Here is a 22,596-nt window from a genome sequence, read left to right on the forward strand (position 1 = left end):
TTTCACATTTTATATTTTTACATAATTTTCTTCACATTGCAGAAATCTGTTTTCCTCTGACGTTAAAGTTTATTTCTTTTGTAGATTCTTGTCCAAGAAGCCAGACCCGGGGCCATGATGAAGACGCTGTGCTGTTGCTAAGTTATATCCTGTATTTACACCAAACCTGATTAAAGGATGTTTGATATTCTGCGTACACTTGCTTATTAATCTCGGTTTTCTTTCAGGGTGCTTTTTAATTCTCAGCCTCATTGTCTCTGGAACAATTACAGACGGCCACATGTGGACGCTTTAACAATCACCCGGATCAGTCACTTGGCGCAAACGGGCGAAAACTAATGAACGAGTCGCTCGAGACGCTCACGGGTACGTTTACGTTCTCAGCAAAGAGCCTCATCTGCATCCAGGGCACTTGTGGATGTGACAACAGTTTAGTTTTGCGCAGTGCAACAGGAGACAGAGAGCATCTGCAGACGTACGTCAGGCCTTCCCCTCCAGATCGGCCATATGGCGGAGCGCCGCCGCCGCCGCCCGGCTGCTGTTGAGACTCGGAGCGGGTTGTCGCGGGGCAGTAAACAAACCCCGAGAAGGCAGGAAAAAGCACTTTGTTAGACAAACAGGTCACTCTGGGGACCGATCACCATCTCAGAGTGCCGAGTCTGGCCCACGCCCAGCATCACTCAGCGAGGCCTGGCAGGCCGCTGATGAGAAACTCTGCTGCCGAGCCGAGCCTGGAGCACGACGGCCGCTTTGCTCATCGCAGCTTTTTCCATTTTAGGCTACGTTCTCTGATATTGTGGTTTTTTACTCCTGCTTTAAAAACACATCACTAAAGACAAAAGATGAAAACAGCTTAAAACCCCTAAAATAAACAGAATAATGAAAAACATGAGCGTGTAATTGGAAAAATGTTCCTAAAACAGTGGAAATAAAAACACTCAATGCAAAAAAATAGATTTTTTTCTGTTATTTTCAGGCCAGAATCAGCTCCTGTTGGAATTTAGATTTAAAAACTAAACTAAAGATGAGTCTTTCTGCCACTGTCACCTGCTCCATCATTTTTAATTTATCTCTACGTTATTTAATTTAATTTGCTTTAAACTTGCACCACAGCAATGTGAGCTACCTCTGCATACATATAAATATCATGTAAATATATTGTTATGCTGTTTTAATTCTGTAGTTGGTGCATTATTTTGTAAACACTGTAAAAAAATATATTTAATTTCACAAAAAAGTTTTTGTTTTAAGTGTTTTGTTACCCTCAAAATACACAAAAAATATCAATAAAAGTAGAAAAACAGACAATTAATCTCACATATCTGATGTAAAATCAGAATAAAATATAAATTTAGAGACGATGTCAAGGAAGAGAAGTCGTGTAATTTTGTTGACGTTTGTTCGTTAAATGATGTAAAATTATCGAAGTTTTCACCACAAAAATGTCGAATGAATGTTAGTTGATTTAAAATAAACTAATACAGTGAATAACGCTGAAAGCTCTCAGCGTTCTAACACATGATAGTCACATAAAGTCATGTTTTATATCAGTCTTTAGGGTTTAATTCATCACTGTGCACATCATTAATACTCTGTAAGGTGCTCAGTTTTTCCTTTTTACTCCAACAAAAAATAAAAAAATAATTCAAATCAACTTTTATTTTTACAGTGTCTCATTGAGAAGCCATTCGTTAGAGTATTACTGTTAATTAAGACGGTTTTTAAAATCTGTTTTTGCTCAACACTGATTTATTTTCCTCTTTGGGGCAAAACAGGAGAAACCGATCTGAAAAGGCCACAACGGATGTCTGAGCAGCGACACCTCAAACCGGTTTCAATGCGGTTTTCGCCTCCAGTCTGGACCCGATCGGAGCCGGCGGCTTCGCTGAGCCTCCAGCTCGGATCGGATTGACTCATCGCTTCCAGAGGAGGCGTGAGACAGAACTCAGCGACACGTTCACAACATTTTCCACCAAAACTTTTCCACCTAAACACTGATAGCGAGCGGCGCCGCTTCCACCGAGTCGACGCTCAGCAAGAAGCTTTGAACTGTTTTCTGCACCGTTCTAGAGCAGAACTAGTTTGAGCAGATTGAACTTTCTGCACCATAAGTGTTGCAGCTGGTTTTCTATTTTGCACAAACTCTTCTTCTTGTAAACACATTTTAATCCACCTCAGTGCACAAGAAGAACTCGTTTATTGCTGCATGTGAGAATAAAATCCTTCATCAAGCAAATTTAATCAGACTTAACTTAACCCTCCTGTTATCTGTCAGTGTTTAACGTCTCTAAATAAGTGACTGACATCATTTTTCCAGTTTTATTTAAAGAAACTTGGATTTTAATTGTGATCATTTCTCTGGAGGTTTACGTTGCTGGGATCAAACTGAACCCAAGAATCAAAGATGTCAGTTAATCTGAAGGTAAGAGGAATAAATCCAGGTTTAAACCAACTAAATTAGAGTTCTAATTACCCACAATGCTAAGCTGATGCTGTCAACCACCAAACTAAGGTTCACCTGAATGAGTAAATCATCTTTTTTTATTCATCTTGCGATGCTCGTACTCACCTTGCTGTGCGTTCGTCACGCTGCCTGGATGCAAGTCTGGGAGCAAGAAAAACAAAGTAAAGCAGCAGGTTAGAGACAAATCTGTGAGAGACGTCCACCGACGTGAGTCCAGAGAGAAGCTGAGGTTCTTACAGCTGGCCAGCAGCAGCGTGGTGGAGGCGAGCAGCAGTAGGAGGCCCATCCTGCTACCGTCCTGGAGCTCGACCGACTGCCGTCTGGGCTTCCTCGGGGGGCTGATCTGGTGGTGGTGGTGGTGGGCGGTGGCTGAGGTGGTTCTGCACCTCAGCCAGTCAGCGGTTATCACCCCGAGCAGCCCGGCGGCTCAGCCTAATGTGACAGGAAGCCAGTGTTGTTTCCTCAGGATGTTCACGCTGCAGCTTTGTGCCGTTGTGGAATGTTCTCCTCTGGACTCCTGCATGTGGAGCGTCGGCCACAACAACGGCTGCTGCTGCTGCTGCAGGAGTCGGGCCTTTGACCTCGGACCCCCGGAGGTCGGCAGGTAGAGACGCCACCGAGGAGGAGGTGCAGCAAAAACCCCGTTTCCTGAAGCGAAGATAAGGGCGCGACCCGGCGGCTGAGAACATAAATTAAGAGCCTTGCGGGTGCGAATAGTTTCCACCATGACTTCACCGGGCGGATCCTCGATGAAGCTCTCGTTGGTCAGCGACAGGAAGTCAGTGACGTAGTTCTACCTGAGCAAGAAGATGCAACATGATGCATGTGCTGCATCACCAGCTTCTGGTTTGGTTTTCACGCCTCAGCTGCAGTATTCAAACGTATTTATTATGTTTGTTGTGTTATTGGGTGTTTTCACTCGACTCCATGACGTTGCTCGGCCGTCTGTTGGTGCACGGATGGCAAAGAAAGACCTCGAGTCCTGTTCAACAAAGTGAAAGATTTAAAAATGTTAAGAGCCAGTGAGGAAATATATGCAGCTTTGTTATCTGGGACCAAAAACTGAATTCTGCTCAACGTGGAGCTAAATCAGAGCTCTGATGTTTGTACGTTCTCCCTAAAAACAACCTCGAGAAGCTCGTTTTAAGGATTCAGTGTCTCCAGAAATAAAACTCCCACAGACATGAAGGGACCTGAAGACGCCGACTGATCAAACCCATCCAGCAGATTATTTCAAATCAGGCCAGATGAGATGCACGATTCCTTCTGGGTCTCCTCCCAGTCGAGTCACATCTCTGGAAAAGCTTTGCAGCCAACTGGTGGTAATAAAGCGTTTCATAGATTACTGACTAATTGTTCAGGCAACAATTAATTTGTTTACAAAGTAACTCATTTATCCATGAATAAATAAACTGAAAGCAACCAAAGTGGGGAAACGCAGATGAAAAAGGGACTCGACTGTTTAATCATTTAAACCCTGACGTCTTAACACAAGCTGTAAATTCAGTTATTTATTCCTTTTATTATTTAAAAAATTCAGTTTTTAAAAACTTCACTAAAATTCCTAAAAATTTGAATCAACATGTACAATTTTTTTTAAAGTGTCCAACATGTCACCAACCCTGAACAACGATGGAAACTCTACATACGACAGATATTCCATTACACAGACTTGTTTCTATACTTTCCGCACTTTGCTGCAGTTCTGTTGAAAGATCTCAGAATTTTTGCCACATGACCGTCGGTCACAGCCGAGTGTTTCTTGGTTCAACATTTAGGAGATGGAGTGCAAAATTTTTTTGTTTTTTACAGAATCTTGCCAGAGAAAATGGTTTATTTTTGAATAAAATGTGGAACCGAGTGCCCTCTGGTGTTCCCAACATTGGAAAAGAATAATAAGTGAACGTAATGAAGTGAATGTGAAATATCACAGTTTGCGGGCTTAGATTTTTTGATTAAAGGACCATTAAAAGCTATAAATCTGTGAATTACTTCTGGTTTTACAGTTTGTAGCCACAGTTTGTGAAATTTTAGGGGATTTAAAAAAAAAAAAGACAGCATTCCTCTCAGAGCTGGTTTTGGGGTTCAGACAGTAAATTTATTGACAATAAAATAACTGAGTTGTAAATTCTTTCAATAATTCCTGGCCCATTAAAATGTCGAATAATGAATTAGTTGGTAACTAGTTATTTATTTATGGATTCATGAATTTGTAAGCAAACTCATTAGCGCCTGTTTTTTTCCGGACAATTTGTTATTTACTGAAAAGCTTTATTACGACTCCCGAGGTTCATATTCAGACTAGAAATTCAATAATCCATCACGGCTGCAGAACTACAGATTATATTGTTCTTTTTAAAAAAAAAAAAAAAAGCAGCTCTTGTAGCTCCACAGTATTATATAAATACATTATTGAAATCACAGGAGGAGCCCAAAATGAAAAGCGAGAAAAAACTCACTTGTTGATTTGAGCAATAACTTAAAAAACATTAAATACGACAGGTGAGGCTTCAGAAGCTCACCTCTATGCTTTTGAAAAGTTCAGTTTTGCACACAGGTCCTCATACTTTGAAATATTTCTCCAATATCCCTGAACTGACGATAATCATATATTTAAACACAAAACACAATTTTGTTAAAACTCAAACACAAACTCAGACACTTAACGCTGTTTTAAACGCCCGTGACAGAAACAGACAAAATCCGGTGTTGTATTTGGTTTATTTCACTGATTTCGTCTCCTGTCTTATAAACCACAGCCAGCAAAGCAGTCTACAGTCACAGAGACAAATCTGATTGTTTTTTTTTTTTCCTTTCTTACTACTGTGTTAAAGTCTTTTTCTCCAGATCTAAAAATCTTAAAACTCAAAGCAGGATACTTAGAGATGAAGGTGGTTCTGAGCTCAGGGTGCCAAAAAAAAAAAGAAAAGAAAAAAAAAAGCACGTTTTTAGGCCGAGCCGGCGAGGCGTTCAAGGCCCCGCGATAAACCACGGAGAGCTCAGTGACGGTGGGAACGGATGTGGTGACCGGTTATACAGGCTGCACGGTGTGTGTTTACCCAGTTTATGTTCAGTTTCGGCGGGATAAAAGCGAAGCTTGTGACGGCTGAGGGGCGAGGAGGGCTTGGCGGGAGAAGAAATGGCGGGAGAAGAAACGGCGGGAAAAAAATGGCGGGAAAAGACATAGCAGGAAAAAAGTGCGGCATGATCGTGAAAAGCTGTCTTTTCCTTCCACATCACTGAGGCCAAAGGCAAACAAAATACATGAAGAATTAAAAACATAAAAATACAACAACAGAAAAAGTATTTAAGAAAAAAAAAAGAGCTAAGAAGGCAAAGCAGCAGCCTCAGAGAGGAGGCACGTCGTTGGTGATACTGGACAAAAGAAATACACAAAAAATTCAAAACTTTCCTTCTACTTAAAGAGGCGCCTTCAACAAACGGCACCGCGACGACAAACACGGCAATAATTTACACGATCTCTGGAGGGAGGCGGGCTTTTTATTTTGGAGGCAGCTCACGAAATACCTGAGCGAGGACTGAAACCCGACACTTCGTCCCTCGACATGCGACGCACTTCACGCCTCCGGCTCCAGAAGAAACAAGTCGGACGATAAAACCGAACTAAAAACTCAACGGAAACCTTGCTAAGGAGGGGTTTGAAGCTGCGGTGAATAAGCTTCTTTTTACGAAGATGATAAGAAAACGAGCAAACAGGTGATTGATCAGCAGCTCTGTCGCTGATCGGGGTAAAACCACTCAGACGGGTCGCGCTGCAGTGGATGTACGTGTCAGTATTGCTGTGATGCTGCTATCGTCTTCTAACGGAAGCGCCGGGAGGAGCTCGATGCTGGATCTTATTGCTTTGCAGGGCAGGTAGGCAGGTCTCTGGCGATGCAGGTTTCCCCCCCAAAAAAAACAAATCAACAGAAACGCCCCTCGGAGCCACAACAAATAAGAGGCCTTGCGGGGAAATCATGATCACGTTTGGCACGCCGGGTTCAGGGAAGCGAGAGAGGAGGCAAGAGCAGGTGTCTGTTTTTGGGCATCGGTTCGGTCCAAGGCTGCGGAGGCCCGCCGTGGGGGAACATCTGTGCTATAATCCAGTTATACACACGAAAAAAAAAAAAAAGAAAAAACAAAAGCTTCATCACTGATTTCAGGCAACAACAAGCACAGTCCGCCGTCTCTGGGCGCGGTAACGGCCGTCACGAGGAACTTTCCGAACACACCGGGGGTCCAGCGGAGAGGTGAAGTCTGTGTTTCCTGCACCAGTGAATGTGTTTCAACAGTGGTTTGTTTTTTTTTGTTTGTTTGTTTGTTTTTGTGTTCTGTCCTCGTGGGTGGCCACAGTCCGTCTCTCGCCACATCTGGTCACATCTGGTTCAGGTAGTGATGCTCGCCGCGGGGAAGCCCCGGCGATCGGTGGGTCTTTAAAATAGAACCTCTCTTCTTCTTCTTCTGTATATGATATTTAAATATACACACTTCTCAGCACAGCCAAGTCTACAATCATTAGCTTCATAATAAGAATATGAATAAACAATGATAATATTATATATATATATATATATGTATGTATATATATATATAGAGTCGTTCGTAGCAGAGTTTTTGTCAGCAGCCATCACTAGAACATTCAGGGTGGTAATTGCATATGTACAACAAAAAAAACATCATTTACATCCCGGTGCTCGAGGCTCAGGGTCAGAAGTGTTGGTGGGGCTGGAGGAGGAGGAGGAGGAGGAGGAGGAGGAGGTGATGGATGCTGGTGTGTTATCTGAGCCTCTTCTCTGCTGAATAGATGGACATGTAGTAGTCGTTGCTGCCGACCGCCAGGTGAGGCTGCAGGGAGACGGAGAGGAGAGCGAGGGTCACGTCACAAAAACATTAAAGCATCATCATTGTTTTGTTCTGGGGTAAGCTAGCCTCCTAGCTTAGCCGCTATCCACTGTGAACGTGGTGAATGTCCTGACTTGTGCTTCTCGTTCAGCCAAAACAGCGCATTTCATTTGTCGATAATCGGTTCAATGAAAATAACTTTTAATTGGACAAAAGCCAAACATCGGCTCCGATCATCGACCACACTGATAATCGCTCTGCCCCTAATTTAAACTCTAATGTGGCGATAGGGAGGTTCTGATTAAGTGTTTTTTAAAAATAGTTAGAACCTGCTGATGCCATTTTCTGAGATAACACACACTTCAAGTATCGTGGACCAGCTGTAGTACCTGTTTGCACCACCAGGTGGAGCCTCTTACCGTTTAATAGTGAACAGTGGGGGTTTAGCTGATGAAGGGGCACCGTGACTTCTCTGTTCCTATAAAACGTGTCCGTGGCTTAAAAAAGCAATATTTGTGTTATAAAATAATCAACCAGCATTTATTTAAAAAATCCTCACGCGAAAGTGGACACAAGCGAAGGATGAAGGTTAGTTAAAAAAAAAACAGCACATTTATAACCAATCTAAGCTGCACACTGCTTGAATGTAATGATCTAATGATGCTGAGTGGCTGCAGCGTTCTGGTCGACAACCTGCGGCGTTGCTTTCACAGGTGAGTCCAGAGACGACGTAAAACATCACAAGCACCATGAGGACGGTGGATTCATGATCTGTGCAGCTAAAACTCGACGTTCTGGAGACACGAGAGACTTTAGTTTGTTAAAAAGGTGCATGATATGAGACCGTTCGTGTTCTGGAAATACTATTTCTTTTCATGTTGATGTTGGACAGCGTTGACCATCTAAAGACAATGTGCAGGTTTTTATTTCCTGACAAGACTTTCTTTGTTCACTGCAGCTCCAGTGAGCAGCCGAGTTAAATGTGTTTTCTGCAGGAAACACCAAGAAAAATCTAACTTTACGATGTTCTAAGTAAAGATAAAACCCGGGCAGATGATACATACGACAAGGAACCCTTTTTGTTTGACGGCACGCTACCTAAATACAACCCAACCAGAACGTTTTCAGAGAAATATTATAATTTAGCTCCAATACATTCATCTGTAAATCGATCCTAAATTCATCCCAAAGTCCATTCAGGTATCTTTCTGACATGTTGGCTCAGACTGAGTCATCCCGTCTTACCCAGTGAGGATGGAAGGCTAAACAGCTGATGGCGCCGATCCGCTGGCCCATGAAGCCGTCGTAGTACTTTATGTTGCTGATGACGTCGCCGTTGGCGTTGTAGACGGCGATGAACTGGTTCATGGATCCGCTGGAGGGAAGGCGGCGGAACAGAAACGTTTATTTAAGGACAGAAACAGGTTCCCGTAAGTCAGAGGTTCTCCTGCCGAGGACTCACCAGGCGAACAGGTTGGCCTGCGGGTGGATGTCCAGCGCCGTCAGGCCTTTGACCGTCTGCAGCACGTTGACGGAGTCCGGCGTCCGCGGCTCGAAGAACCGCACGTCTCCGTTGACGCTGATCGAAAGTCAAGACGGGAAGTCAGAAAACAGTAACGTCACTGAGCATGAACCTGGTTAGGAAGCAGAGGGTCTACCTGACGCTGATGATGTGTCCGTCCGTCTCCTTCTGGAGGTGAGCTTTGACCACCCAGGCGCCGTGCTCCCTGTAGGTCATCACGCGACTGCACAAACAAACAAAGACTTCAGCTGCTGCTCAGGAACTCCTTTTTATTTATTTCATGTATGTTTGTGTTCAGAGTTGCTCCGGTTCAACCTGCAGGTTTCCATAAACCCAAAAACCCACCTGCAGGTTTTAAAAGTCAGATTACATTTGAAGAAAGTTTAAAGAACTTGAAGAGCGAGAAACTGTAAAAACAGGAGGAACCAAATCTTAATATTTAATTAAAACAAACTAAACTAAAGCGACCAGCAATTATGTGAGTAAAATGCTTCTTTTCGGCTGAGCTGCAGCGTTTACACCGAGCAGACACAAGAATCAAGCTAAACATGGAACTAGATTATGTAGAGCCACTATTTTCCAGTTTCAGTAACACCTGTGGGGACTGATGATGATCAAAGACCTTTGCTTTCACTGTTCTTCTGCCGTTATCACTTTGTTCTACAGCAGAGCCGACGTTTCTGAGTCCTCTGCATCTCTTGGTGGTGGTTCTGTTTCCACGTCGGTGCAGAACTTTATGGTTGTTTGTTGTCCCGTTTAGCAGAACTGGACTTCTACTAAATAAAAAGCTGAGCATCTAAAGGCCTGCTTCAGTTGGTGGATGATAAAAGATGAATGTGCATGTTTGTGTATATTTAACAAATAGAGACGTCTCGTGTGGCGTGTAATGCGGGTTTGGAACCACCAGGTGGCAGCGTGAGATCAGGACCGGAGCGTAAACGTGAGCGTCCTCCTGGAGCTGGATCACTCGCCGCCCGTGATGTGACAGAAACGAAGCACCTGATCCGACTGACATCCTGAGCTCACGGTCCTGCAGAGGAACACCGACTTCTGCGCCGCCGTGCAGGTTTGACAAACGTTTTCCTGAACACGCTTCATACGTGACCCGTGTGCGCGGCGCCTCACTAGCAGGCTAATAGTTGCTGAAGGATGTGACTGCGCGCCTGAGGGGAACTATTAAATGAGCTTTATTTAAAGATTTATGGGCCACTTCGAGGTTTAACTGCTTTGTTTTCTCCCTCAGGGACCCGAATTAAAATAATGTTTAACCAACTGGGGGGGAACGGCGTCACCGGGGTCCATTAGAGGAGGTGGCACCCCCGAAGGGAGATTTACGGCTCGCTGTATATAATAAATACAGATTATAGAAGTTGAATAATGTAGGGATCTGTGGGCGTTAATGCCCACGGTGGAGTTAACTGAAGGTGGGACGGAGCAGAGGAGTTACAGCAGGGATCCGATGTCTAACAAGAGGGACTCGGGGGAGCTTCACCATTCGTTGGGGCCCATCCGGCGGTCGAAGACGCGGACCGATCCGTCGCCGAGGCCGGCCACGATGAGCGAGCGCTGGGAGTCGCAGGACAAGCTGGTCACGCAGCTGTCGGCTCCGGTCGGGATGTCCTGCAACACAAACACAGTGGTGTCAGACCTCCTCCAGAACCGTCCGTCAGGAGCAGCATCAGCCATCCATCATGTCAGCGATTAGCCCGACAAGGACCAGCACAGGCTGAGAACCAGAACTAACGGACCACACGTCAAAATAATGGAACTGATCGGGTTCGGGTTAGACGTGAAGATTTAATGTGGAAAAAGTCTCACAAACAGGAATCATTCAGCGTTTTAGCACCAACAGCAAGAAACTTTACAGGAACCTGGAATCCGTTTCTGAATTTAATCGAGAAAAAAAACATCCTGTCATCGACATACTGGCTGATTTTATAACAAAAAACAAAACGTATCTTAGCTGGAACCAAACCATCGCTACATTCTATTCAAGCTAGCTTAATATTCACGTTTGATTAATTTAATGTGTCTCGTTTTAAAAAATGTACCAAAAATCAACCGTACGCTCCAACTAGATTCTGTAAAAAAATAAAAATTCTGTGTTCCTCGATGCAACCGTGAAGCCATCATGGAATCAGCTGTGACTGACAGTCACTGAACAAAAAATAATAAATAAAGAGGGACTTTACTGTAGAACTGCAGGCAGAGAGGAGGCGGGTGGAAATCAAAATGTAAACAGTAAAATATCTATAATATGTCACCATTTATTTGTCCAGTATTGGTATATTGATCCCAGGTTTTTCAATAAATAAATAAATACTGGAACAATATGAGCACATGTTGGTTTCAGGTATTTTCAATTTTTGTAAAATAAACAATCAAATAAATGTAAGTTTCATTTAAAAAAAAAAAATTCTTATGATTTCATGACATCACAGCTGAGTCATACAGCATAAAAGATAAATATCTTTTAGTTCTTTCTACTGTTAACCGTGGTTCTTGACTTTACATCGAGAAAATGTGACAGGAACAAAAAAAGAAGAAACTGTTGGAAGCTCAACAGTTTAAAAGACTAACAAAACATTTAGGCTGCAAAGTCAAAGTAAAAAATAAAATCCAAACAATATGTGGATAAATTAAAATTACACATATGAAGATGAAGGAACACTTATTTCCAAATATCTCTCTGGCTCACTCCTGATTGGTCGGCGGTCGTAGCGACTGCGGTGTCACGTCGCCCGACCTTCGCTGATTGGCCGGATGATTCTACTGTATTTTATTTTTAAAAAGGAAGTTACCATATATGGGTCCTTGCCTGATAAAGGACTAAAATTTCAGATTTTTCAAACGCAAAAGGAGAATTCTAGATTAAAAAAAACTAACTTCGCTGAGGTTGCTAAAGGGACGAATGACTCGGAAATCAGGTGCACGTCTGTCAAGAAGTCGATAAAGCTCACATGTGGAAGTAAAACGATCAGAACATCTTCACACAACGAGACAACCGAGGCCCCTGGAAGGATTAATGGACTCGTGTTACAGAACTTGAAGAGGTTCTCGTACCTGGACCTTCATCTCTCGGTCGGTGTCCCAGATCCTGATGACCCGAACGTCTCCGGAGGTCATGAGGAGTCCGGTCTCCTGCTCCCAGTCCACCACCATCCCGGCTCCTGCAACACAACAACGATTATACGGCAGCTGTAGGATTACACTGAATATAAGAGTATTTTATTTAATGTGCATCCACTGGTAGATAATTCACTGATTATAATCACATAATACACACAAAAATAAAGGTTATTCCATCTAAAATCATCAGGTTGCTTTCTGAAACTAGTTCATCCTAAACTCTGGATATTTAAAATGCTATCTATGAAAGTTTAGCTTCAAACGCTTCGAGTCAAACACGTCTGGAGATACTGTCTTTTAAAGAAATTGCCCAGTGAACAACTTTTAGCACGTGTTTATTGTTTGTTTGTTTGGAATAAAGATAAACGATGATGGGAGCAGTTTGTGAAGCTGCAGGTTGAATTTTCAAGCAGCTGATTGAAGAGGAAACTGGACACAAACAATCTGTCGGAGGTTCGTCGGCGCGTTAACGGGGAGGTTCTGGAGAAACACGACTTGTGCAGGTGCAACAGAAAGCGTCGGCTTTTGTTTGATGAAAGTCTCTGGGAGCGAACAAACTTCAGGCTGGACGTCCTCGCTGTCGAGGCGACCGCAGGGAGATGCCAGCGCTGACCCTGGATCTGAGCCCGTCAGCAGATTCTGGCTTTGATGAGTCAAATGGCAGTCGAGTGAGAGAAGCGAGGAGGCATGAAGGAGCAGCGAGACTCTCCGTGTGCTGCTGCACGAGGCCCGCTGGCTCGGAGACGGCTGGAAGAGGCCTGGGCCGGCAGCCCACGGCCAGAACCAGCACGTGTCCCACGCCTTTTGGGCTTTTTTTTATTGTGACTCTCGGAGGGAAATAAACTGACAGTCGCTGCTGATTTATGCAGGAAGAGTTGAAGCAGGACTTGAGCTCGAAAGGCGTGAAATCTTTAAAACATGACGACACAAATAAAGAGCAAAATTACACAATTTATCAGAAACAGTAAAAAAACAAAACAAAAGAAAAACACGTCCTGATCAGCAGCAGCTCCCTCAAGAAAACGATCCAGCTCTCCAGATCACTTCATTCTTTACGTCTAAAAATAAACACTTTGATGGAATCACATTCTGCAAAAAACTGAAAAATTCTGCTGTTTTCGGCCCAACCCAGAACCTAGCACGACTCAGCTGTGACCAACAGTCATGGAACCAACTCTGCTAGCACGCTAACAGCTAGTTTTTGCTGCTGAAGCGTTCCAGGTGGAGATAAAACTCTGTCTGGAAGCACGTAAACAGACGTCTGACAGCAACAGTCGGACACGAATAAACGCACCGTTGGACGTCCTGCAAACTGCTTTGCTTCGAGCACGACAAGGCCTGAAGTTGGACAGAACGCTAACCGGACAGATTTGCGTGGACTGGAGCTAAAGACGCTCAGTTCACGAGATAACAGGAAGTCCACGCAGTCAAATACAGGAACATACGCAGTTTACAGCTTATTTAGCCTGAACAACGTCTTCTCTTCTTTGACTTGTTTATTCTGTAACGCTGAACACTGAAAACCCAACGTGGGGTTTTGAAAGCTACGCTAACTTTAAAAACAAAACCGGCAAACAATAAAGAACCATCTGAACTGTTGGATTCACGACTTTCCATCAACCACTCGTCCGTGACGCGTCGTTTGGTTAGAAAACGTTCCCAAAACTACGCTTAAAATCGCCATTTTTTTTTCATCTTAATCTCTTTATCTCACGTCTCTCATTTAAAATTTTGTTTGCTCGTGTCAAAAACAGTAACATGACAAAGAATCCAGGAAGTTTTTCGGCTGAACTGCAGGCTGTGTTTAAATATAAGAATAAACGGTAAGAATAAAAACATCTATAACATGTAGAGTTCACGTTTTCTTTTACAGCTTTGGTAAAACACCAGCAGACAAAACGTACTGCTGATTCTAGGTTTTTAAAAAGTTTAGTTGAAAAGAAATTCAACGGTCATATTTCTTATTTTAATGATTTCTGTCGTTCTAACTGTGCTTGCGTTCTCTCAGGACTTTAAAATGCAGTGAAAATGACTCCACGGTGATTAAAAACGTGAGAAAAGAGACGTTTTGGGGAGTTTATGGCCTCAAATGATGGTCGACGATGAAGACGTGACAGAAGATGAGAGAGGTGACGGACGGGGAATGACATGAGGCCTGAACTGAGGCGGATTATTTCTGTTTGGATCCTCGTAGCGACGTAAACGAACAGAGTGAAGCCTTGGACCACATTTCCCACAAGCCACGGAACCAACAGTTCTTATGGCGGCGGCAGAACGGAGCTCCAGAAATGCTGCTTTTAGCCGTGACAGGAACTCGTGAAACTCTTCTCCCTGAGCTTCATCTGCTCCTCTGAGTCACCTCCTCCTCCTCCTCCTGGTTCTTTTTTACAATCGATACCCGTCTTACATCACCGCCCGACTTCATGCATTCGCTTCACATTTCCATCCTAATTTGTTCCCATCGCAGCACCTCCAGGCGGAGCCGGATCAGGACTCGCGGTACAGGACTGCACGAGTCGTGACTGAGCTCAACTTTCTTCTGACGAACCAGGAACCCCGAAGCCTCGTGCAGCGGCTTCGAATCCCCCCGCCGTGACGTCAGCACCACGGGGGAAAATATTAGAAAAATAAAAACCCACTTCACAGGGCCTGACGCCGGCTGGCTCCACCGAGCTGAGAGGAGGCATTCCCTTTGAAGCCGGCAGCTCAGCGACGAGGAAATCTGGGTTACAATGAAAGAGGAGGAAGATTCCCCGACGCGCTCAGACGTGAGCACGAGTTTCCTCCAGAAATAAGGAGCGTCGCAAAAAAGCTCCTCAGTTTATCTGCTTCTTCATTCATCAATATCTCTGCATGATCCTTCCAGGAATCTGAGGAGGACGTGGAGGAGAGAAGATCATCCAGGATGTATGTATCCACCCTCAAAACACACGGCATCAAGTTTATGTGGTCAGACATGAAGTGTTCAAGAAGTTTTAACTTTTGCTGCCTTAAAAGAAAGAAAACAAACCAGGGATCTCTGACTCTGGTCCTCGTGAGCTACTGTCCTGCAGGTTCTAGACGTTTCTACAACACTCCCGACTCACATTAATGGATCATGAACAGACTCGTGTAGAACTTGACAACAAGCTGCTGGACGGTAGCCACGAGGACCGGAGCTAGACATCCCTGGAACAAAGCAATCGAAGTGGCGGCTTGACCACCTCAGAGTCTCTTGAAACTTTCTAGGAATGATCTCTGGCATCTAAACTGACATCTGCTCTTTTTGTTCCAAGCTGAAATTCCAACATATTCATCGTTTTTCACCCAATCATCTCTCACGAGTTGGACATTGAGCCACTTTCAGACATCCACATCTCTTGAAGTATACGTCCTTCAGTCTCCACATGTTCAGGAGATGTTCAACCAGAGAGAACCCACACTGCACGAGGAGAACATGGAGACTCCACCCAGAAAGATCCCAGGTGTCCATGAACCAGCTTCCAGCCCCACTTCTGGAAATCAAGACTCCAGAGATCTCTACCAACAGTCTACATCCGGTGAGTCAGACCACATGACTAACGGATCCATCCAGGTGCCCACTTCCTCTTTCTAAATCTCTCCCAGGTTACCTCTTCTTCTCTCTCAGTCTCCGATCAAACGAACTCCTCGGTGGGTTCAGGGGTCAGAACTCGTCTTAAACTCGACCCTCCAGCTCCGAACGCTCGGCTGCATCCAAACGGGAGAAAACTGGGCCTCGGAGGGAACGTTAGCGGGTCGGAGTTACCCACACAGAAATCAATACGGACACGAGCTGTGAGAAGGAAGAAGCTGAAGCGTTAAAAAACAAAAAGCAGTGTGGGCAACGTCTCCTCGGCGGTACCGGCACCGGGGTGGAGGTATAGATAGAACTCCTGCTCCGAGGTCTCCACAATAACAGCAGAAACCTTGTCAGCCGGAGTTTCCTTCTTCCTGCTCCTGCATCGGCGAGACGCTCCTGATTTGTTGGTTGTTTTTGCATAAACATGTCAGTTTCCCTCGTCGTCCTCTGCATTCTGATTGGACGGCGTTACCTCCGGCGCTGATCCGGCACTCTGCAGCTCATTAAACCCAAACCTCTGCTCTTTTCACTCTCTTTGAAGAGGTCCTCCTGGACTCTGATGATGAACCTCTTCTTGGGATTGCTGGGATGTTGTGGGGCTCTCTGACCGACGGAGAGGCTTCCTTTTATTTGACCTTTTGGCATTTAGGGAAGCTACGACCTGCCGGCTCGCCTTATAAAACGAGACGCTGGTGCTTTCTGGCCCTCTGAACATGTTTTCTTTCTTTAAAACGCTGAAATGACGCCACTTATAGGAGCCAGAAAGTGTAAAAACAGAAGAAACCTGTTGGGTTTTTAACCTTCTGATCGCTCTGGAACTTTTTTTGTCGGGGAAAAAAACAAATCTAAGCTTGAAGTTGCAATATTTAGTTATTCCACATGTCCTGTTTTTTTTTTTAAAAAATCTCAAAAACAAATAATATGTACGAACCAGATTGTGTAAAATACAAAAAATTTCAGACACCTCCACAAAACCGTGAAGCCACGACTGACTCAGGTGTGATTAACAGTCATGTGACAAAAATTCTTCAAAATCTAAAGCCTGAAATGGTGACGTGTCATCAAAACCACTCGTGTCTCGTTTAAATATTCGTCAAAAATTAACCTTTTGCTCTGACGAGATTCTGTAAAAAACAAAAAATTCTGCGCTCCACGTCACAAACGTTAAGCCATAAAATAGTGAGCGGTGACCAGCAGTCATGTGACAAAAACTCTGAGACTTTTTTTAGCTGAACTATATTTTTTAAAAACTTTTTTGTAAAATATAAATATACATTTTTATTTTTTTTTTCATGATTTATGCCAGTAAGAGGTGCAGTTTTCTCTCAGAACTTTCAAATACAACTTGCTAAAAGGTTATTATGGATTTGTTTCACCCAAGGATGGTAAAAAATAAAAATAGAAAAACTGCTTACTTCAGCTTTAGGAAGCAGCAGCAGGACATGATTCAGGAAAACATCCAGTCCAGGGAAAGAAATCCAATAAAAATGTGTTTTAAATGAGCCGAGAAGAATAAAGTGATTTCAAGCCTACATTTGTGTAATTTCTTGCTTTTTTCTAATCTTTAAAACCCCCAAAAACCAACTAATAAATCTTAATTTCTAATGAAAGTGTCGTATGTCGAGTTTTTTTTTTTTTAATGTTTAAAGCCAACAAGAAGAATAAATTTAAATCTACATTCTGTTAGTTTCCCTCAAAGTCTCACACGAGGCTGTCGGAGAGTTAAAAACCCATCGATTCTCTCTGTTTTTAAAACGTTCTTTGTGATTTTTAAAAAAGATTTTGTGCCTTTTGAACTCAGTTTCGGGGGTTAGTTTTGCTGAGCGGTTCTTTAATAAATGGCGACGAAGTTTATTTTTAATTCTGGTGATTTTCTGACGAAGAAATGAATCTCTGCAGGAAGCAAAACTCAAATATGACTGTCTGGTTGGTTTGAGCTGCACTTCATCATTAATTAATTAACGAACTAATCGTCTCCATCAACAGGCGACGCTCGGTGAAGCTCTGCTGCTCTCAGATTTCCGATTCGTGTTTCTTCTCCTCGCTGTTTCTCGACCAGTAAAAACTCTTCTGTCGGAACAAATTCTGCTTTTTTGTCTCATTTTGCTTCGACCGAGCGACGTCCAGGTCGTGGATTCATCCCGGAGCTCCACCAGAACCGCCCGACTTCCACCAACGCAGAAAAGGGACAAAGAGACAGAAGACGGCGATAAAAGGAAACGAATCCTGAAAGGAGTGAAAGGAGGCAGACGGCCGACAGGAAAGTAATTAAACCGAGTCTGAATGTGATCTGCAGATGAGAAAACTGAACAAACACGGAGGACAGATTAGTGGTTCGTCGCTTCAGAGCTTCGCTACCACGTAAAAAAACTACAAAAATGGTTTCAGCTGCAAATTCTCTGAACAATTTAACATTATTTCACATTTTTTTTGTTAAATTACAGAAAATAACGAGTAAAGTCAAAGAATAAAAGCTTTAAATGGTAAAATTTTAATGTAAACTTTTTTTTATTGCAGTATTTCAATCAGCAAAAATATCAGATTACAGAAAAAAAAAAGATCTTAAGGACTGAAAAACGGGAAATAAGACTTTAAAGTGTTACTTTACAGGTTTTGTTAAAACTAGAGATTATAAGTAGGAACAAAATATTAATTTACATGTTGATTGTAGAATAAAACTTCATATAATAATAATAAAATTAATTTTATTTTGCAATGTGTGATGCAACAATCACAGACTTTTACTCGTTCATAATTTTTAAATTTATTTTTAGTTATTTGAATTATTTACATTAAGGGTAAAGAAAATTAAATAATATTGTAGAATATTATTTATGATTATAGTATTTGATATTCCCTGTTTTGTTAATATACAGCTAATAACTAGTAGCTAAATATTAATTTACTGTTTTTATTGTAGAAAAAAAATGCAAATCAAATAATAATAATATGTTATTTTATATTTCCCTGTTTTTAAATAAAATAATAACCAATAAATCAGAAAAAAGGCATAAAATTACATAAATAAACTAATTAATTTGGTCTTTTACAGTGTGTGACCATCAAATGAAGCTTTTAGTGGATTTAAAGCAGATAAAAATCTCTTTACTTCACACACGCTCATCATTATTTTTAAAGTATTCCAGTTCATATTCACACATTTTATTTTTCCTGCTTTTTACAGCTGATTATTGATCCTAAAATAAAGTCGTTTAGAACTTTTCTCTCCTCGTGTCCTCTCCTCTGGAATAAATAAACGCCGGCTGACTATTTATCAAACTCCTCCGACCCTCCCTCTGACCTTTCCTCTCGTTTGATTTCGGTTTCGGCAGCAGAAGAACTCCTCTGGACGTTAATCCCTGCAGCAGACAGACCGGTGGCTTCGCGCTATTAAAATCACGCCGCCAATTAAACGCCGGCACCTTCGGGAGCGGCTTCAATTAGTGTGTTTTTTAGACATGAAAGAGGCCGAGTGAGGTGAAGACGAGCGACGGGGCGGCGACCGTTTGAAGACCAAAGTGTTTAAAAAGCTCATCGCTGGATTTGGGTCAAACGCCGACATGCACATCTGCTCCGTCAGCGACAACTCGCCAAAAAACGAGATGCAGACATTTTAGACGACAACATCACAGTCGAAAGTTCATTTAACTGTGATAGAAATGAGAAGAAGTTAATGAAAATGCTGGAATATAAACGTTTAACCCTCTGAACCCGCCGGCAGGTTGGAAAAAACACCATTTAACTGAAATCTAAACCATAAAAACACCATTTAACTGAAATCTAAACCATAAAAACACCATTTATCGGAGTCCAAAACTGTAAAAACACGAAGAATCATCAGATTTTTAACTTTCCGACGCCCTAATCTTCTGCATTCGGGGAAGCTTCGACCTGCCTGGTTGACAGAGACCTTGTGAATATGGCAGAATGGGCGAGACGTTGTAATGTCAACCTGATGACTGAAATCTTTCTCACCGTCTGAACCTCAGAATCCCACCGACAGCTTTTAAAGCACGTTTTGTTTTGGGAAACCACCAAAATGACGCCATTTATCAGCTAGAAACTGTAAAAAACTGCGAGAAAACCCCCCAAATCTAAGCTTAAAGTCGTGATAATTCATAAAAATAATGTCGTATTTAAATTAAAAAATAATAATAAATTGCTCACACTGATGAGAATCTGTAAAAAGCAAAAGACTACTGGGCTCCTCGGGTCGTCTGTGAAGCAAAAATTCTCGTTTAAAAATTCACCAAAAATAAACGATGGGTGCTATCGAGATTGTGTAAAAAACAAAAAATTCTGTGTTCCTCATCACATCTGTGAAGCTTTTAATAACTGGGCCGGGACCAACAGTCAAGTGACAAAAATTCTGAGAGTTTTTGGGCCGAGCTGCGTTTACACGGAGCAGACAGACTGTAAATAATCAAACATTTATCGTATGTAGGTTATAGTATGTAGGTTTTATTTCTGTAACACGTGTTGGGAAAAATAAACAACCTGCACCTTTTAACTGACATTTCCCTGTGATTTACAGCATCATAGCTTTATTGTGCTGGCTTGTTTCTGAGTTCTGGATCTCCTGACCGAGAACTGAAAGGAAGTGAGAACTTTTTCTTCCTGAACTTTGTGGCGACTGTCAGGAGTGAAGTGATGATGGAGCGTCACCAGACAGATGAATGAGTGACGGGTTGAAGGGGAACGACAACAAAAAATAAAATAAAACCTAAAAATAAAAAAAAACCAACCAGAGGCTGTCGAGTGCAGCAGCACCTTTGGGCTTGTTGGGAGAATAAAGAGGAGACACTCACCTCCTTGCTTACTCCTGTCAAGATAGATGGAGACCCTTCTGGCCAGACCTGCGAGCAGGAAGGGATGGAAGGAAGAGGAAGAGGAGGAAGAGGAGGAGGAGGAGGAGGAAGAGCGAGAACGTAACAGAAAGCAAGCAACACATTAGCAAGAACCCGCCGCTGTGCAAGCCCAAACCAAACACAAAAACACTCGCCGACTGCCGGCAGAGGCGCGAACAAGGCAGCGGCAGAATCACAGGAACCGGACCAGAGCACCAGAACCGACCCGATCCAATAAGAACTCCTGATTAGAGACCTGTTGCTCTGGAGGTCGCGCCGCCTTGTTCAGCCTCTCTCAGGAGAGAACAAAAAACACAGAAAGAGGGGTGAAAAGAAAACAAAGAAAACCAAACCAAGGACCCGGCAAAGGAAGGAGACCAAGCCAGACGGGCCACGGAGACGATGGGGAGCGACACACAGGGTGGTGCTGGACGATGGGATGAGTGGCTGCAGGCGGCTGGACTTCCTGAACTCGTGTTTGGTTGCTTTACTAACGAGGTGGAAAACAATCCGAAGCAGAGGCCTGTAGTTATGGTGCTCTACTTGGAAACAGATGAAAACCTACAAGTGCTCCACTAAAGGTCTGATAGTTGAAGCTCTGTGCAGGTCCGGCTGAGCTCTGCTGGTTTAGACGTGACCAGGTTCACATTTCTGTCTCTAATAAAAAAAATGAGCAAGTTGTGAACAACTCTGTGCGTCACCTTTGGTAAAAAAAATCCAAACAGCGCAGGAGTTAATTCTAGAGTTTATCCTTCCTGCTGCAGCGGTCACGGATTCCCTCCTAAAAACCTCCCATGAGCCACAAACGGCAAAGAAAACGCAAAGTTAAGGACGAGAAACACCCTGAACGCCTCTGACAGCGTGTCTGCAGCAGCGTCCAGGCTTCATGAACCTGAACCTGCTGCTGCAGGTCAGGACTCAAGTCGAGCAGGTAAATGAGCAGCACTCAGGTGAACCTTCCTCGGCTACGACACCGATGTGACGACAGACTTTAGGGTGAATCTGACTGAAGGGACTCGATTTTAACTCCAGACTTCAGTAGAACTTGTTAGTTTTCGTTGTCCGGTTGCACCAGCACCGACCTGCTTCACGTCCACGATAACGAACCCTCTGAACCCCCGAAACCTGCCAACAGGTTTATAAGACGAGTCATCTTTTATTTTAGCAGAAACAGACACGATCACCAGATGAGTCCTCGAACTGCTCATCTGTGATGTTTTGTCAGAAAATTTACTCAAATCAGAGCCGAGAGTTGTGATTTATCATCAAACTCGTCTCGTTCTCTGTCGCATTTAAAATTTTAACCAGATTCTGTAAAAAACTAAAGATTCTGTGACTTTTTGGCTGAACTGGGTTGAAGTGCAGGAGAGGAGACGCCACAAATAAACTGTTTGGAGACGTCTGATTCTGTAAAAAACAAAAAAACTCTGCACTTCTTGTCGCTTTCATGAAGCCACGACCGACTCTGCTGCGATTAACAGTCGATTTTTGGCGACTTTTCGGTTGTTCTGCAGGCTGTGTCTCTCTTTTTTTTTTTTAATGCACCAAATAAACTGTTTGGAAACGTCTGATTCTGTGAAAACAGAAGTCACGACTTCATCACAACTAAACAGTTTGCTCAAAAAAGTTTCTACAAAAAAATAAAAATTCTGCATAATTCAGCAAAACCGTGAAGCCACGACTGACTCCGCTGTGATTAACAGTCGCCTGACAAAAAATCAGCGACTTCTCAGTTGAACTGCGGGCTGCTAACACAGAGCGGAGAGGAGACAAGTGGGAAACTAATTCAATAAAGTAAAAATAAAAAAGAAAACATCTATAGTGCGTAGAGTCACACCTGGAGGCACCTGGAAAAATGTTGATTCCGAGTTTTTGCAATTTTTGTGAAATATTAATCAAAGAAATTCTACTTTTTAAAAATGATTTTTGTCGTTCTAACAGACGACACTCTGGAGTCTCTCCTCCTCGTCCTGGTCGCTCTGTTTCCATAGAGACGTGGGACTACATCGCTGTGAGAAACGAGTAAAAAAGCCCAAAAACTGCTCCGAGTTCAGACGGTCGATAATTCTTTTACCAGATATGTTTTTCAGATTCTGTGCAAAATGTTCGAAGGCTCCGAAAAAACAAACAAACAGAGAAATGGGAAGATGCAGCTGCTGCTGTGGGTGGAGATGGGTGGGACTGTACTGTGGGGTTATGGGTGGGTGGGACT

The 22,596-nt window shown here is 43.1% G+C and overlaps 2 protein-coding genes across 11 annotated transcripts in view; both read right to left on the reverse strand.

The window, feature by feature from the left end:
* pecam1b (platelet and endothelial cell adhesion molecule 1b) overlaps window positions 1-2,853 on the reverse strand; it is a 30,834-nt gene extending 27,981 nt beyond the window's left edge. For all 10 annotated transcript variants that reach the window (XM_008295561.1, XM_008295560.1, XM_008295565.1 and 7 more), the window contains exons 1-2: window positions 2,702-2,853; window positions 2,570-2,605 (exon numbers count right to left, since the gene is read on the reverse strand). In XM_008295561.1, coding sequence (XP_008293783.1) covers window positions 2,570-2,605; window positions 2,702-2,750 — 85 coding nt within the window. In that variant the 5' untranslated portion in view covers window positions 2,751-2,853. The remainder of the gene's footprint in view (window positions 1-2,569; window positions 2,606-2,701) is intronic.
* Window positions 2,854-5,166: 2,313 nt separating this feature from the next.
* The window catches only part of rptor (regulatory associated protein of MTOR, complex 1), a 202,978-nt gene continuing 185,548 nt past the window's right edge, over window positions 5,167-22,596 (reverse strand). The window contains exons 26-31 of the mRNA XM_008295570.1: window positions 11,892-11,998; window positions 10,321-10,448; window positions 8,965-9,051; window positions 8,769-8,885; window positions 8,552-8,681; window positions 5,167-7,309 (exon numbers count right to left, since the gene is read on the reverse strand). Of these exons, the coding sequence (XP_008293792.1) occupies window positions 7,241-7,309; window positions 8,552-8,681; window positions 8,769-8,885; window positions 8,965-9,051; window positions 10,321-10,448; window positions 11,892-11,998 (638 nt within the window). The 3' untranslated portion in view covers window positions 5,167-7,240. The remainder of the gene's footprint in view (window positions 7,310-8,551; window positions 8,682-8,768; window positions 8,886-8,964; window positions 9,052-10,320; window positions 10,449-11,891; window positions 11,999-22,596) is intronic.

Source organism: Stegastes partitus, unplaced genomic scaffold, assembly GCF_000690725.1.
Source record: "Stegastes partitus isolate 25-593 unplaced genomic scaffold, Stegastes_partitus-1.0.2 Scaffold1059, whole genome shotgun sequence".
Taxonomy (NCBI): Eukaryota; Metazoa; Chordata; class Actinopteri; family Pomacentridae; genus Stegastes; species Stegastes partitus.